This window comes from Strix aluco, unplaced genomic scaffold (assembly GCF_031877795.1).
Source record: "Strix aluco isolate bStrAlu1 unplaced genomic scaffold, bStrAlu1.hap1 HAP1_SCAFFOLD_49, whole genome shotgun sequence".
In the NCBI taxonomy this organism is placed as follows: domain Eukaryota; kingdom Metazoa; phylum Chordata; class Aves; order Strigiformes; family Strigidae; genus Strix; species Strix aluco.
In genome coordinates, this window is record NW_027436512.1 from 2,319,153 (window position 1) to 2,334,558 (window position 15,406).

Here is a 15,406-nt window from a genome sequence, read left to right on the forward strand (position 1 = left end):
TTCCCACTTGCCGGGACAGGCTCTCCAAATCCTCGCTGTAACCGGGGCTGCCCAGCGACTGCGGGTCTGGATGATGATGATAATATATGCAAGTGGTGATGTATTTCTCTTAATCACTATTCTCTCTCTCGTGTAGCAATGATTTGATGCATTACCCTGTATTTTCCTGTTTGTTGCTTTAAGTGCACTATTCTGCCTTTTCTTCCTGCATGTTTTCTGTATTACTCTGTTACATTATTTGGTTATCACCAGTAAAATACACCTACTCTTTTCACTCTGGTGTCCAAGTTTAATTGGTATCCCTAATTAGCAAAACAGTGATGAACCCCCAATTTTTGGGACAACACCTGGGCACTTGGGCTAGCCTCCCCTGTTCAGTGCTCCAGTGGTGCTGACACGCTATAGGGGTGTGAGCATCGCCAGGATCTGCCGAACCTGCTGGTCCCAGTCCTGAACGAGGCTCCCTCCCTTCAGGGACGCAGACCTGGCTGCAAGGAAAACCTCAACCCGTGTCCAAACAGAGGCATGGATGGCTGTGCCACAGGGCTGATGCCATCTGCTTTGGCTGCCAGCCCCAGGGTTAAGTAGAGCCTGTGACACAGCTGGCACGGTCTCCTCCCCATTACACCACTTCTCTGCATGCTCACCTCCCTCATCTGGCTTCTAAGCTTCTTTTGCAACACTGCAATCCACAGCAGCACTGGGGACCTGCTTCTCCCCTGCTAAGGGCTGAATCCCCCTTTGTGTCTTGCAGGTGACCCAGCCGCTGCTTTCTCCCTGCTATAGGCCCTGTGGAAACTGAACTGAAAGCAGGAGGTTGCTGCTCACTGGCAGAATTTCTCCCAGAGTCCTGCTGGGGAGGACAGCAGGAAGGGCAGGGAAGGTGTGTAGAGGGATGGGTGGGATCTCAGCTGGCTACACAAGAGAGCTCCAGCAGTGTAGCCCATGTTTCAAACTGTGTGGACAGTTTAGCTCAGCAACTGCTAGCCTGCACCTGCAACTCAAATATGTCTGAGGAGCTTCCCTGCATGTCTGCTCTGAGAGACCACAGGCTGTGGCTCTGCGGGAGTCCCCGGGGCACAAAAGAGCTGACATGGAGCCAAAACCTGGTTCTGTGATGGCAGAAGCTGGGGGCTCTGTGCAGCACATGGAGAGTGAACTTCCTAGTCAGACCATGACAAGGGAATGCTGCAGTCCTTAATGCTGCAACACTCCCTTCTCTTTCAACGTCCTTCCCTTTATACCTGGTTTCATGTCTGAAGCAGGTGACCTTCCCACACAGTGAATCTCTTGCCAGAAGCATACAGGATTACTTCAAGACTACAAGCTGGGACCCCTCTAACTAACCCTGTCAGTCTCCCCATCCCCACCTGCTGAAGTCTTCCTGCACCAGTCTGGTATGAGGCCTTTAAGGACCCTTCCAAGACTCAGAATTACTCTTGGATAAAGCTGGATTCCCAAAGGACTGAAATAGATCTCCTTTTCTAATACAGCTGAGGCTTTTATTTAGTTTAAGTTTTACTGTGTCCTTTTTTCAGTGAACCTTTGCAGTCTTGGCTTTGATGCTGCCTGGAGCTGCTGTGAGCCTGTGGGCTATGCCCTGGGTTTGTGGGAGATCAAGGGCAGAAACATTCTCATTCCTTTGAAGTTGGCATTGGCTGTGCTGCTGTACGCAGCGGGGCCAGCTCTGCACTCCCTGCTCCAGGGAGCTAGTGTCAGAGCCAGATGGTCTCATAAAGCAAAAGGTTTGTCAGATCATCTGTCCTACCTGTGCTTTGTATACTGGAACTTTACTTGGTCACAGTAGTTTGGAGCCCAGAGAAGCGGTTTTGGCTGAAGCACACAGCTCTAGGTCTGACTTCTACCACCCTGCACTAGCCAGGGAAGGTGGCAGTGTTGAGACCTGTGCCTGTGTGTCTCATGCATTCCTGGGGGGGGGGGGGGGGTCCTGTGCTAACCACACGCACTACATGGCTCTGGGCCCCTTTGTGTGACAGTGAGCAGGGGTGAAAAGGCACCTGCTCCTGCCTGGTGTTTGGTGCAGCTAATTTTGGGTGAGGAAGGTTCCCACAACCACATTAGCCAAGCTTTTGGCAAGACTTGCCTCCCACGAGGGAAGAAATGGTTGGGAACTGCAAAGCAAAGGGTGAGTTGAAGAAGAAGAAACAGGATATGACAAAGCTCAGGAGAAGTGTGAGGTAGGAGCTGCCACGGCCTCTGAATGCTGAAGGGGCCTTGAGTGTGCTTTGCCCTGCAGTTCCTTCAGAAAAAATATCTTGGCAAGCAAGGGATGAACAGAGGGGATTGAAAACCCAGATGTTAGGGGACAACGCCTTGCTGGGAGAAGTTAAATTCAGCAGAGCCAGACTCCTCTGGGCTGGGAGAGCCCCACAGCTGCTCTTCTTCAGTCCCATCTTACTGCCTGTGTTACCTGAAAAGTGGATTCATGCCCGGCGTGCAATAACCCAGTCTTAACACGCTCAGGAGAGATATTGTATTTATTCAGTCCTGGGTGCTTGGCAGACTTTTCCACAAATCAAGCACCCCAACAGCAGGTTTTCATGCTCCTTTTATACAGAAAACCCAGAAGTTAGTACTTTTCCAGAACACGCCTATTAGATACTGATTGGTTAGTGATTAACATACAATTATAATAGGGCTTACCTAATGCTTCTACTACTACGCATGCTCAGGGGAAGGGTCTTAACCTGGGCAGGGGTCTTTTTGACCTGTGGGTGTGGTTTTTAGTATCATAATGAAGGTAGTTCACTTTCAGGACACTCAAAAGTTGGTTTCATTGCCAAGTTAAGTAATCGAATAGTCACTTTGCCAAGTTGTCAAATAACTCATCCTCAACACAATCCCAGACATTGTCTTCATGGTCCAGGACATTCTACCTATTTTCTAGGGTTTGGAGATTGGAGCTTGTTCTTCTTGCTTGACCTCGCAATTGTTCCCATATGGTAACTGTAGCTACTAGCATAATCATTAACCGTGGCTACTAGCAAATGTGAAGTGTACTATATCACCTGGGCTTTAAAAAAAGCAGGGCAGAAGAGAGGAAGCAGGGATTGAGTACTGGTTGGCTCCTTGGAACAGAGCACCAGATAATTAAATTATTCATAAGCACCTAAGAGAAAACAAGGGAGTGCCTGCCAGCACCGGATGGTTGAGAACAGGCATCGGACACGTGATTCTTCCTGATGTGAGCAGGGCTGGGGCTGTGGGTGCAATGCTGCTTGGCTCCAGCAACATTTCTGGCCCTAAGGAAACGCCACCCAGGTGGGGATGTGAGTGCCCAAACAGACCAGGAAGTGGTGCTTGGAGGGGAGTGAGTTGTGGAGGGGTGACCGGTGGTGGTGGAAGAGCTGTAGGAGGGCCTGTTTCAGGTGGTTCAAGGGGAGCTAGAGTTTCAAACCCCTGATGGGGCAGGGTCTGTGCTGGGACAAGTGGCTGGGAGCATGAGTCCTGCGATAGGGCCTGTGGGGCAGTCCAGCCCTACCAAAAAAATCAATCAGGGAAAAGAAAACTTGCCAGTGATACAGAGAAATGATTACTTGTTTTGAGACTTATTTACTTATTGCAAACTGCTTAGCAACTTATTTACTTACTTATAGCAACTTATAGTATTACTTACAGTATTTTTGAATATTGCTAAGAATCCTGCTTGCCCAGACTGTTCTGTGGAATTTTACCAAGGACTACTGTGTCCATCAAAACAAAACAGTTTACTGTGAAAATCTACCAAGAACTGCAGTGTTCAGCAAAATATCATGTTTTTGTCCTTGGGAAACAGATGTGCTCTAACTAGTTGGGTCTTGGTAATGAGTAAAGATAGCCATGTACGGATGGTAGAAGTTCCATTGGTTCTCTTAGATAAGATAGAAACACACTCTTGGTATTCAAGAAATTGGCCAAGAGAATCTGTGCATGCTCCGAAAGAAAAACAAGGTGAGAAAGACTACGAGCCTTCCTCCCAAAGCCCCCCGAAGACGCCCCCCAGGAGGCAATGCGCAGGTGCAAAGAGAACATAAACTGCTGCCCCCAGCCTCTAGAGCTAACCCAGCCTTACTCATGCATATGGATGTTTGTGTTATGTAATCCAATGAATATGTATAGCCACACTCGATAAGTTTTTGGTAAAATGTGCGGTGGGTGTGCAAGCTTTGTGGAGAAATCCCCTTGCACCCCGGCGCCGGAGTAAACATACCTGCTTTAGAACTCTATTGAGTTGTAGAGTCTTTTTTCCACGAATCACCAAAAAAAAAAAATATCGGGGAAAGGAGCCCCGTGGGTACCTTTGGGTGGAGGAAGGGCCGAGCCCCCACACACAGCCTTTCACCCGGGGGAAAATGAAGCCTCTGGAGCGCGTCTCCCCAAAGCCTCGCCGAGGCCGCTCCAGGACCGCCCACGACGGGGCCAAACCCGCCCCGCTACCCACGCGCGCAGCTCAGGCGCGCTCAGCGCACTCCGGCTGCTCCCCGAGCACCCGTCTCCCGCCCCTCCTGATTGGCTGCAACCCTCCCCACACGTTTCCCTTTCCTCGGGTGCTAGCCAATTGCGAGGTGAAGCTAGCCTGGATGGCCGTTATAGTGGGACTTTCCGCCTGGATTTTCTCATTGGTGGATTTTTGCTATTGCCTTCCCGACCCGTGTTGCCGTGTAGAACAGCGACGGCAGGGGCGGAGCTGCAATTGGCTGACGGGTGTTGCGCTTGCCTCGTGACGACTGGGAAGGGAAAGGGGGGGAAGCGGAGGAGGGCGAGGGCTCGTTCTTTTTTTTTCCTCGTCCCCTCTCTTTCGCCTCCCCGATTGGCTGAGGCGCTGGTCGATCGGAATTTCCGATTGGTCAGCGCACGCTGTTGCTAGGCTGGTGAGGCAGCGTGGGGAGGAGCTTCTCCTTCCGATGAGTCGGCTCTAAGGTTCAATTAGTGTGAAGCGTCTAGACCTGTCGCTGCCATTGCCGCGAGTTTGTTTGAGAATCTCTGCTGTTTATCCTAAGGAACTATCGCCGGCTGTCTCTCCTCGTCCCTCCCTCCCCCAGCGCTATGGCCTCGGGATCCGAGTAAGTGTGGGCCCCCGCCGGCAGGCCGCGGCCTAGGCTCGGCCGCGGTGGTGCTGGGCCTGGCTTAGCCTACCTCTCCTTATCTCGCCGCGGCGCTGCCCGGGTCGGGCGGCGGGCCTAGTCCGGTACCCGATCTCGCCGTGTCATACGGGCTCTGAGGAGGTTGGGGTGGGGCTGGGATGGGTCGCTCCTCGCGCGCGCTCGGCCAGGCGAGTGCCCGCAGGGGGGCCCCGTGCGCCGCCGCCCATCCCCCCATCCTCCCCGGGAAGTGTCGAGTCATGGGGGGGGCGAGGCGAGGCCTGGCCAGGCTGGGCCTCCCGCTGGGCCCTGGTCGTGCCCCCGCCCGGGCTACGCCTCAGTCCGGGGAGGCCTTTGTCTTCCAGGCCCGGGAGCGCTGGAGAAAGCGGCGGAGCGGCTGGCAGGGCAGCGAGGGGGGGGTAGGAGGGAGAGGCATAGGCATGTCCCGGCCTCCTTCCCGCAGGCCCGCAGCAGCCCTCGGGTCGGAGCTAGAAGTGACTTGGCATTAGCAGAGGCAGACATGTTGTGCCGGGCTGGCCTTTGTGACAGATAAGGCAATCGGCTATATTTTCGTCTCCAGGGTCTTGCCTCATTCTGTTTTCAGTTCCAGGCTGAGGATCATTTTTTGTGCTCCTCAAAAATGAGTAATAACCGGTCTCCCAGTTCCCAGTCGACATGTGCAAGCCACTTCATTGCCCCTTTAGAGGAGTAAAAATAGAACCTAAAGATAATTTCCCAAATCCAAGAATACTTTAAAGTGCCTCTGACGAGGCCAACAAGTCACTTAACTCCCTTTAGTGTCTGTGGTTTATCTTCTCCTTTTCTTTTGCAACTCCTGTAATTTAGACCTACTTGGTCCGACTAAGTCAGTTCCAACAAGATGTGCCAAGAGTTTAGTGTCTGCAGTAGAGCTTATGATGGAAGTGATGGTCTCAGAGGCATATTTTGAGTCTGAGTGAAGTGAACAGTGTCTTTAAAAAGAAATTTCTATTTTTGCAAAGTTCTCATCACATAGGGATCAACAAAAGTTACTCTGCAACGGGAAAACACTTACTTTTTAGTTGCAATTTTTGGGTAAATGCTGTTGACAGCCATCTTGCTGAATTGAGCTTTAGCACAGAGAGTAGCATTGCAAGAGCTAATAGAATGTGGTTTCTGAAGAGATCTTTGTTTTCACATGCATACCTGTCTGAAACAGTATTTGAGAACTTGGCATCTTGAGCGTGGGTATGAACTCACTGCTTGGTTGTCATGTGCTGTTCTAGTAAGTGGCTGCAGTCATCAGATATTTCACTCATTTGCTTCAATGGATAAAATGTTTTATGGTTTGTTTGTTTTGTTGGTTGTTTTTTTTTTTTAATACTTACCTGGGGAAAGTAGTTCAGTCTGTAACATGGACGTTCAGGGTGGTAAGAAACCGCTGACAGGTTTTATCTAGCAAGAGAGTTCGTGAGGGTATTGATAAAAAGGCACACCAAGCATACAGAAGGCATACTGTTTTCACTTTCGTTACTGAAGCTGGAAACATTTTGAGTCGGTGACTTTTCATTGTATATTTAGCACAGACTTGCAGGAACAACTTAGTTCCCTACTTTATGTGGAATTTTGGAGATTGGTAGTCGTTTTCAGAAGAATCACTAATTACTTTCTGCTCTTGTTCTTCCTACTGTCCACCACAAAGCATAGCCTCTGGGCATTATCACATGCTGAACAAGAGGAACTCTGACATAGAGAAAAACAATGAAGTGATGTAAATTGTAAAGTGTCTCTCCCCACCTCTTCCCTGTGTCAAATGGGGCTATTAGACTGCTTTACTGAGAGAGAAAAGGGGGCTAAGGATGGAAACTGGGAACCCATTATTGTTGGTCTTTAGGGCTAGTACATGTTTGCTTCGATTTTATTGATGTCTTATGCTTTATATTCAAGTTTGGCCATTAGCTGTGCCATTATGTCCTCGATTCTGGCCTCTGTCTAGGGGCAGGCTTTTGATGCAGGCCTTGAATTTCCTTTTAATTCCAAAACAGCTCTAAAGCTACATTTTTGCATTCAGTTTATTTCTTTGTTGAGTTAGTGAAAGAAAGGAGCAAGAGGGGAAAGTGTGTGAGGGAGCTGACAAAAGGGGTGAGTAGGGGAGATGATCTAGAGCAGCGGTTCTCAACCTGTGGTCCGTGGACCCCTGGGGGGCCGCGATGTCATCACAGCGCGAAGGCTTAAAGCAGGGGTGGGGAACGTCCACCCCGGAAACATTTGGTCTGGCCCGCGGCAAGCGCTGCGCCTCCTTTTCCCACAGCCCCCTCCCCTCAATGTTCCTCTTATACTCAAGCTCCGCCGCTCCCCCCCCCCCCCCCCCCCCGTCTTTCCTGACACGCTAGTATATTCGGTACTAGTATGGTTGGTGGGACCCACTTTAACTAGGCGGTTTTTCTCTTAAAGACATTTTCTTAACCCAACAGCCCTCTTTAGGGCCACAACTGGGCTGAAGTCTGTTCCTCCAAGTGGTGGCCCTGGAGCCGTAAACAAAAATATATGGTGACTGAACACAGACAAACAAGGGGGGAGGTGAGAAGAATTGTAAAAACTTTTCATCAAATTTTAATGTAAAAATTGGCATCAAATTTGGAATTAGCACGTTAAAAATACCATGAAATGGGCCATTTGAGCAAGAAGAGTGTTGATGCTATTATTTTAAATTTATATGGAATCATTGCAATAAAGATATTATAATAGGAGTGTGTGCATTAACAGATTAATTTATTTCCCCTTCTCTCCAAATTTGAAGACCCTTCATGAGAAAATGGAAATAAATATTTGATGCAATCTAGTGCTTTAAATCTTGAATTAAGTCTTGGTGGTCTGCAGCCACAAAAGATATTTAAAGGGGGTCCGTGGTGAAGGAAAGGTTGAGAACCCCTGATGTAGAGGATTTGCACCAGGCTCTCTCTGATGGGGAAACTCATTGAGGAGTTTTTAAAATTACCGAGGTTAGCTGTCTGTCCTGCCCTTCACTGGATTTTACCAGCATATGTAGGAAAGTTGGCAGGAGAGAGCCCCAACCCATGCCTTAGGCTTTTCTGCTTAGTATTTTCAGTTCAGGCTCTCCTTTCCTGATGCATAGATGTTGGGGATTGTCTGAGTGTGGTTGAGGTGACATATTTTGCTCCGTCATCTCAGTTACAGCATGAGGAACCCCCAGGAGAGATGCAATGAGAGCAAATGGTGATGATGATCTAAATTGCTACTGGAAGATGGGTAGTGCATGTCTCAAAGTCCTTACCCTTTTCTTCAGGAGAAATAACATCACTCTCTTGTGTAGCTGTCATGTAATTTCTTAACACCTTTATTTCTTTGTTTGCAGAACTGTCAGGTCAGATAACTGAAGCTGACCCCATGCATTTAGATGTCTGCATCCTGTTGGAGAAATTTATTCCACTTTTAATGCCTCCAAGCTTTTCAGTTGCTTTAAGTGCAGTAATGTACTGACAACATTGATCCAGCTCTTGCTTCTTAGGAAACTGCAGATTCAGTTCAGTTCTTCAGTATTAAAACTTTTTTTTTCCTCACATTCAGCAGAACTAAGTGGATCTCTTGCTGTGCTGTTCAGCACTGCTGTGTGTCAGAAAGTATTTGAACTTTTTTTCCAGATTTATACAGCTTTTGGTTTATTGAAAGTTTTGGTCCAAAAGCTTCTACTTGCTGCCCAGTTCTTCCATTTTTCTTTTATCTCGTATCCCAGATCATTTTTTAGGCTGCACAGCAATCTCTGCATCCTGAGGAACAGACACTCTGTTTCAGTGACAGTTTATGTAGCTAAAGTCTGGCAGTGGTTTCTTATCAAAAGGCCTTTGGATCCACATCTCATGTGCAGAGGGGTATGACTTATATTCACACTTTGAACAGGCTAAATTGTTTCTTTCTGGTGTCCCTTAGCTTAAGTTTTAAAATCTACCTGCTAAATTTATTTTCAGTGTCCAGGAAATAATGCTGAGGCAAGGTCCTTACAAGTAGGTTGTCGTTTTTATTCACTGTTTTAACCACAAGATCCTGTCTGGCCTGATAATGTACTGGTTTCAGTTTTCTTATTGTACTCTCAGTTTTCCTGGAAAGGACTTTTAGGACTTTACCAAGACTACATTTTAGGTTGAAGATGGAATTCGTGAGCTTCTTCCTGGATGTACCCAGCAGCCTTTCTTGTGTCTTTTTGGATTTAGAGAATGGATCTGCAACATCTCACATGGTCATTGAAAGGGATGGATGTCAATTTCTTACCTCTTGCTCTCTTTAATGAAGAGAGGAAAAAGGTGATTTTCCCAGTGCTGGCAGTCCTGGAAAGACGTGTTTTACAACTCCTCCTTTTGTTCACTTAAAATAATGTTGTCTCTCATTTCCAACATGCTTCCTATGCTACCAGGGCTTATGCAAAGCTTGAAAACCTTTTGGAAACAAGCTGGCTGACCTCATAGGCTTGCTTGGTGTGGTGTTCATCCTTTTACGTGTCAGAGAAAGGAGCCAATGCCACATAGTCTGTCTTGGAAAAACCTCTATCTTGAGGGGTGGGGGGATGTTGGGTAACATCACACTGTAGGTATGTCACCTCTCTCTGATGTACTTCTAAAAATGCAGTGAGCATGCTAAGTGATGCACTGCTGCCATGGTCTGCATTCATGCTGTGTAGCTGCTTGCTCTGCCACTTCCACTCAAGGTTTGATTTCTTCTGGTTATTTTGTCCCTAAACCAGCAAAATGGAGCCAGAGTGTACAGCTAACACTGTTGTCCACAAAGCTTCTTACTCTTTGCTGGTGCTTGCCACTTGCTCGGGACAAAGGAAGACTTTATTTTTTTCTTTTTGGTGAGAATCAAACCAAACTCTGCAAAGTTTTCTGTTCTGACATTAGTCACCGGTACATCTGGACTACTTTGAGAGAGCAGTCAGATGCCCACTAAAGGAAGTTACAACAGTCTGCTGCTGTTGTGGCTGGCTAACATACAACTTCCAAGAGCTCCTTGGGAATTGGTTGGTTCAAGTTCATATTTCTTTTGTAAAGTGAATTATTTGCTGTATTAGATTTTGAAGGAAATCACTTAATCTGCCTTTCTTCCATTTCCTTGCTGTTCGATGTGCTCCATTTTGTCAAGGCAAACAAATTATCTGTCATATTTCTTGTGTAGTGGGCTAGAGCTGCAGTGACTCCTGTGAAGGTATTATGGAAAGGTGCTTACAGAATTTACAGAATCATCAAGGTTAGAAAGGACCTTGAAGATCATCTAGTCCAACCATTAACCTAGCACTGACAGTTTCCAACTCCACCATATCCCTAAGTGCTATGTCAACCCGACTCTTGAGCACCTCCAGGGATGGGGACTCCACCACCTCCCTGGGCAGCCCATTCCAACGCCTAACAACCTGTTCTGCAAAGAAAAACTTCCTAATATCTAGTCTAAACCTTCCCTGGCGCAACTTGAGGCCATTCCCTCTTGTCCTATCGCTTGTTACTTGGTTAAAGAGACTCATCCCCAGCTCTCTGCAACCTCCTTTCAGGGAGTTGTAGAGGGCGATGAGGTCTCCCCTCAGCCTCCTCTTCTCCAGACTAAACACCCCCAGTTCCCTCAGCCGCTCCTCGTACGACATGTGCTCCAGACCCTTCACCAGCTCCGTTGCCCTTCTCTGGACACGCTCGAATCATTCAATGTCCTTTTTGTAGTGAGGGGCCCAAAACTGAACACAGTCATCGAGGTGCGGCCTCACCAGTGCCGAGTACAGGGGTAAGATCCCTTCCCTGTCCCTGCTGGCCACGCTATTGCTGATACAAGCCAGGATGCCATTAGCCTTCTTGGCCACCTGGGCACACTGCTGGCTCATGTTTAGCTGGTTGTCAATCAACACCCCCAGGTCCCTCTCTGACTGGCAGCTCTCCAGCCACTCCTCCCCAAGCCTGTAGCGCTGCTGGGGGTTGTTGTGGCCCAAGGGCAGCACCCGGCATTTGGCCTTAGTGAAACTCCTCCAGTTGGCCTCAGCCCATCGCTCCAGCCTGTCCAGATCTCTCTGCAGAGCCTCCCTACCCTCGAGCAGATCAACACTCCCACCCAACTTGGTGTCATCTGCAAACTTACTGAGGGTGCACTCGATCCCCTCGTCTAGATCATCAATAAAGATGTTAAACAGGAGTGGCCCCAAAACCGAGCCCTGGGGGACACCACTCGTGACTGGCCGCCAACTGGATTTAACTCCATTCACCACAACTCTTTGGGCCCGGCCATCCAGCCAGTTTTTTACCCAGCAGAGCGTGTGCCCATCCAAGCCTCGAGCAGCCAGTTTCACCAGGAGAATGCTGTGGGAAACGGTGTCAAAGGCCTTACTGAAGTCAAGGTAAACTACATCCACAGCCTTTCCCTCATCCAATAAGCAGGTCGCCCTGTCGTAGAAGGAGATCAGGTTTGTCAAGCAGGACCTGCCTTTCATAAACCCATGCTGACTGGGCCTGATCATCTGGTTGTCCCGCATGTGCTGTGTGATGGTACTCTGGGTGAGCTGCTCCATCAGCTTCCCGGGCACCGAAGTCAAGCTGACAGGCCTGTAATTTCCCGGATCATCCTTCTGACCCTTCTTATAGATGGGCGTCACATTGGCCAGTTTCCAGTCTGGCGGGACCTCCCCAGTCAGCCAGGACTGTTGGTAAATGATGGAAAGCGGCTTGGCGAGCACCCAGCCAGCTCCTTCAGCACCCTTGGGTGTATCCCATCTGGTCCATAGACTTGTGTGTGTCTGTGTGATGCAGTAGGTCACTGCCTGTCTCCTCCTGGATTGCAGGGGGGGTCGTTCTCCCAGTCTCTGTCCTCTGGCTGAGGAGGCTGGATTCCCTCAATACAACTAGTCTTGTTATTAAAGACTGAGGCAAAGAAGGCATTAAGCACCTCAGCCTTCTCCTCATCACTTGTTACCATGTTTCCTCCCGCATCCAGCAGGGGATGGAGACTCTCCCTGGTCTTTCTTTTGCTGTTGATGTACTTATAGAAACATTTCTTGTTATCCTTGATTGCTGAAGCCAGAGAAATTTCCAGCTGGGCTTTAGACCTCCTGATTTCCACCCTGCATAGCCTCACAGCCTCTTTGTAATCACTGTGAGTGGCTAGCCCCTTCTTCCGAAGGCTGTAAACTCTCCTTTTCTCCCTGAGTTGCAGCCAAAGCTCCCTGTTCAGCCAGGGTGGTCTTCTCTGTCACCGGCTTCTCTTACAGCACCTGGGGACTGCCTGCTCCTGAGCCATTAACACTTCCTTCTTAAAGAGTGCCCAGCCTTCCTAGACCCCTATACCCTTCAGGATTGTCTCCCAAAGGATCCTGTCAAGCAGGTGCCTAAACAAGTCAAAGTCAGTCCTTTGGAAGTCCAGGATGTCAGTTCTGCTTAGCCCTCTCCTGGCCTCTCTAAGAATAGAGAACTCTATTATTTCATGATTGCTGTGCCCTAGTCGTCCTCTGACTGCCACATCATCCACCAGTCCTTCTCTGTTCACAAGGAGGAGATCCAGCAGGGCACCTTCTCTGGTTGGTTCTCTCACCAGTTGCGTCAGGAAGTTGTCTCCCACACATTCCAGGAATCTCTGGGACTGGTCCTGCTCTGCTGTGTTGTATTTCCAGCAGATGTCTGGGAAGTTGAAGTCTCCCACAAGAACAAGGGCAAGCGATCGTGAGATTTCTCCTAAATGCCTATAGAATATTTCATCCACCTCTCTGTCCTGGGTGGGTGGCCTATAGTAGACTCCTACTACAACATCTGCCCTGTTGGCCTTCCCCCTGATTCTAACACAAAGACACTCTACCCTGTCTTCACTACACTTGTACTCAAAGCAATCATAACAGTCCCTAACATACAGCGCCACCCCACCACCTCTCCTTCCTTGTCTGTCCCTCCTAAAGAGCTTGTAGCCCTCAACAGGCGCACTCCAGTCATGGGAGACATCCCACCATGTTTCTGTGATAGCCATGACATCATAATTTTCCTGTTTCATCATGGCTTCATGGCTTTTTTATATCCTAAAAAAAAAAAAAACAACCAACCAACAAACACAACAACCCCATTTTTCATGAGCACTTGACTATTTCTACTGGCTTGCTAGGTTTAACTAATAGACCTTGACAGACTAAACTCTTACAACTCTTCCTGTCAGGGGAGCTGCAGCATTGTCCTTTAATTCCCCTATTTATCTGGGATTTGACACCAAATAGACTTGAACTTTTGTTTCTGTGGCAGTGGTTACATGTGATTTCAGATGAGTCTGACTAATTCTTTTAGGGAAAACATCTTGCAGTCAGCAACATCTCACTGATCACTTCTTTTCATAGATAGCTTCATAGCTATTTCCATTTGAGGCTAGGAAAGTCGTTATATTTAGTGACAGAAAACATTCTGCTTTGAACTCATGAAACTGGTGCCTAGGAATAATATTCTCCTTTGTCTTAGAAACAAGTATAGTTTCTAAAAGACAAGACAACAAAGAAACCTGTAGAAAATGGAGAACAAAAGAGGGGGGTGGCTGGAAAGGGGGGAGCAATATCACTTCTGTTTTCTTTGCCAGTTCCAAAGTGGATGACTTATCGACTGCTATTCTGAAGCAGAAGAACAGGCCCAATCGGTTAATTGTTGATGAAGCCATCAATGAAGACAACAGTGTTGTGTCATTGTCTCAGGTGCGTTATCTATAAAAGCAAAGCATTTAATCTGGTAATATGCAAGCTGTTGATGTCTGTTAACTTGAAATGTAACTTTGCAACATGAATCTAAGTATTTGTGTCAGAAGCTGCAGCAGTTACAAGTGAGGGAGGTGGGTTGTCTTGTTTTCTAACGTACTTCCATGATAAAATATATTTTGATTCTCAACTTTTAGGATTCAGTTGAGCTTGTGCCCTTAGTCTGGCTTCAGGATTAGCTCTTGACCCGTGTAGTGGGAGCATGTCTTTGTAGATCTAGTATATTGCTTCCAAGATGTAATTCTCCAAAGTGAAGTAACTCTCCTTCGAACACTTGAATTCTTGTTTTGTCAAAAGCTTGTTCTAATGCTGTTATTGTTTACAGGCAAAAATGGATGAATTGCAGCTGTTCAGGGGAGACACTGTTCTGCTAAAAGGAAAGAAGAGGAGAGAAGCAGTCTGCATTGTTCTGTCAGATGATACCTGCTCAGATGAGAAGATTCGCATGAATAGGGTTGTTCGCAACAACCTGAGAGTGCGCCTGGGTGATGTGATCAGGTGAGGACTAGTTCACTAACTGTTGCATATCCCTGGGATGCCTAAATAATTTGTGTGCTGGCTCTGAATTGATTCAGTCTGTAGCAGAGACAGGGTCTGCAGGAAGTATTCTTACATCTTCGGGAGGAGATCACAGAAATGTTTTCAAGTGTGTCTCTTACATCAGGGATCTCAGTTTACTTTTACATGTGTTTCTGGCTGTATGCATGTTCAGATTAATACTAAAAAAGATGCTAAAAATTCTTGAAGTCTCTTCAGGATTTTCATGAGCCCAGGTCCTGTCATTAAATTAAGTAGTTCAATTACCCCACTGTTATCACAGTCATCTTCCCAAATTTACAGTGTCAGATGAATTCACAAGTTTTTCCTATCTAAATTTTTAATGTCTACAAAGTTAACTGTGGAAAGCAGTAAGCAACATTGTCATTGATCTCATAGTATAGTTAGCTCAAGCACTGAGCTGCCCTATGACAAACAGAAGTTAAAACTTGCTAGAAATGAGTGACAAAAACATAAAGCAGTCAAATAGCAAGATTAAAAATCCTTGAAAGTTGTTTATATTCTGATTTTTGTTATAAAATAATTTTAAAATTAGGAATGCTTTAACAGTGTTGCAGGAATTTTGTGCAACACTTGCAGAAGGTAGTGGGAAAGCATTGAAGTATACATTTTGGCTTACAGAAGACAGGTTCCATTCTATGAAGGGAGTGGGGAGAAAGGAAAAAGTGTGAGCATTTCTTAAACGTAAAAATGCTAATTTGCAGGCTTAAATATGTGAGGGCTGACAGCTCTTCCTCCTGAGTACCTTTCTAATCTGGAATATCATGCATGTTCTGAGAAAAATTGAAGCCTGGTTTCTGACACTAGATTTCCTGGGGTGTTATCTGGAATAATCTTTAAATGCAAGATATGTTTCATATGGACTTTGTAGAGGAGAGGAATGAGTCTGTTCCACCCATCTCTCTACCACTAGAAAATGCAAGTTTTAAACACTACTGTAGTTGGAACAGAACAGTGCTTTGAGCCAGTCTGTGGATTTAAAATAAAAGTGAATCCTTACTGTAACCTGATGTGAGGTTACTGTTGG

At 47.2% G+C, this 15,406-nt stretch overlaps 1 protein-coding gene across 2 annotated transcripts in view; it reads left to right on the forward strand.

Annotated features, from left to right (window-relative positions):
* Positions 1 to 4,882: 4,882 nt before the first annotated feature.
* LOC141918926 (transitional endoplasmic reticulum ATPase-like) overlaps positions 4,883 to 15,406 on the forward strand; it is a 28,201-nt gene continuing 17,677 nt past the window's right edge. Inside the window, exons 1-3 of one of the 2 annotated variants that reach the window (XM_074813866.1) lie at positions 4,883 to 5,063; positions 13,650 to 13,761; positions 14,147 to 14,319. In XM_074813866.1, the coding sequence (XP_074669967.1) occupies positions 5,047 to 5,063; positions 13,650 to 13,761; positions 14,147 to 14,319 (302 nt within the window). In that variant the 5' untranslated portion in view covers positions 4,883 to 5,046. The remainder of the gene's footprint in view (positions 5,064 to 13,649; positions 13,762 to 14,146; positions 14,320 to 15,406) is intronic. The other variant, XM_074813865.1, reaches the window with a different exon arrangement.